Source organism: Lemur catta, chromosome 7, assembly GCF_020740605.2.
Source record: "Lemur catta isolate mLemCat1 chromosome 7, mLemCat1.pri, whole genome shotgun sequence".
Taxonomy (NCBI): Eukaryota; Metazoa; Chordata; class Mammalia; order Primates; family Lemuridae; genus Lemur; species Lemur catta.
In genome coordinates this window covers 62917817-62919962 of record NC_059134.1, presented here as the reverse complement: position 1 = coordinate 62919962, position 2146 = coordinate 62917817, and the positions used below count along the sequence as shown (strand labels likewise).

The window sequence follows — 2146 nt, the reverse complement described above, 5'->3', positions numbered from 1 at the left end:
TTTTTCTGTACCTACCAACCAAACTGCTTCAGTGGGAATATAGGGATGGAAAAATTATAAAATCAAGTGTCTTAGATGTTTACAAAAATTTTTTAAATCAAATACATTTGTTCTTCCAATGAGACCTTCATTTTCTTATTTGGTGCTTCAACAGAGTCAACATTTGATTGCTCTATTTATGCCAATCTGTAGGCAGTAGTAAACATCAATGGGCAGAGAAAACCAAACATATGTGACTGAATTTATCTTGCTGGGCCTTTCTTCAGATCATCAGACCCAGATCCTACTGTTTGTGATATTTCTCATCATCTATCTGCTGACTGTGCTTGGGAATCTGCTCATCATACTCCTAATTCATGTTGACACTCAACTTCATACACCAATGTACTTCTTACTTAAAAATCTGTCATTTACTGATCTCTGCTTCTCAACAACTATTGTTCCCCAATTGCTATTCCATTTGCTGGTCATGAGAAAGACCATTTCTTTTACTAGGTGCTTTATTCAGATGGTTTTTTTCCTAATAATGGGGTGTACAGAGAGCTCACTTCTAGCAGCGATGTCCTATGACCGCTATGTGGCTGTCTGCAAGCCCCTGCACTATTCCACCCTCATGACCCAGAGCATTTGTATTCAGCTAGTCATAGGGTCCTGGGCCAGTGGAGCATTTGTGTCTTTAGTAGATACCACATTCACTTTATTTCTTCCTTACCAGGGACAGAATATAATTAATCATTATTTTTGTGAGCCTCCTGCCCTCCTGAAGCTGGCTTCTGCAGACACCTACAGCACAGAAATGGCCATCTTTGCAATGGGTGTGGTAATCCTCCTGGGTCCTGTCTCTCTTATCCTTTTCTCTTACTGGAATATCATCTCCACTGTGATTCAAATACAGTCAGGGAAGGGGAGACTCAAGGTCATCTCTACCTGTGGTTCCCATTTCATTGTTGTTTTCTTCTTCTATGGGTCAACAATATTTACCTACATGCAACCTAATTCAAAGAAAATGAATGAAGGGGACAAGGTGATCTCAGTGTTCTACTCAGTCATAACATCCATGATGAACCCTTTCATTTATAGCCTAAGAAACAAGGATGTGAAGGAGGCATTTAGAAAAGCATTTGGAAGATAGAGCCTCTCAGAAGCAGAAATACTTATGTTGGTATGTAATCAGGGGGATGGAGATATTCCAAAGTGGTTTAAATCTTTAACGGCATTTTTCCCAAGCCATCTCTAGTGTGAGACATCAGCAAGGTCATACAGGTACCCTTGCACCTCCAGGAATGTTTTCAGGTTTGTCTAACACAGTCTTGCTCAAGCTTATTCTCTGTGGTTGCAGCCTGCTTGACTTATAACAGCTTAATAGTAGTATACTAAAGAATATTTTTAATAATAAGCAGCGTCTTTATTTATACTGCCATTAGTGCACCAATCCACTTTCAACCAGGGACATGATATTTCCTTTTGGTTCTAAAGTCCACAGCAGCTTGCTAGACTTACCTCATGCCAATATCATCCATAACTATCCGCGGATCTTGAAATCCTAGCAGATGTTAATGCAGCAGATTCCCCAATTTCCAGTGAGAAGATGTCAATAATTTTTTTCCCCATGAACCTCTGATACCACAAACATTTCTTGTAGTTCCAATTTTACCACACATGGGGAAACCCTTGGCCTAAACAGCAAGATGTAGGCTCTCACACTCCAGCAAACATCTTTGGTATCTCACACACTGCCTCCTTCCAAGGATAATTACTGGCATGAGGAAACTGGACTTGAGAAGCAAACTTCTTACTTCAGGACTGTCATGTCATTAGCCAGGCGTGGTGGGGCACACTGGTACTCTCAGCTACTAAGGAGGCAAAGGTGGAAAGATTGCTTGACGCCAGGAGTTTGAGGCTGCTGTGAGCTATGATCACACCACTGCACTCTTGCCCGTGCAACAGAAGATGGTCCCATCTCTTTAAGAAAAAATAAAATAAAATAAAAAGAACGATCATGTCAGAAACCCCTGTGACACCAATACTCCACAGCTGCTCCCCTCAGACATGCTCTCCTCTCCTCTGCAGGTCTGATTTTGCCAGTATCCATTAAGTTCTCCTCTGTGGGAAGTGGAAAAAAAATGACTGACAGTTGAGAAGCAGT

At 41.2% G+C, this 2146-nt stretch overlaps 1 protein-coding gene across 1 annotated transcript; it reads left to right on the top strand.

Annotated features, from left to right (window-relative positions):
- The first annotated feature begins 208 nt into the window (after positions 1 to 208).
- Positions 209 to 1132, top strand: LOC123642376 (olfactory receptor 2D3-like). Its single transcript, XM_045557406.1, has one exon. It carries the CDS (start codon positions 209 to 211, stop codon positions 1130 to 1132), a length of 924 nt encoding a protein of 307 aa, XP_045413362.1.
- Positions 1133 to 2146: the final 1014 nt, after the last annotated feature.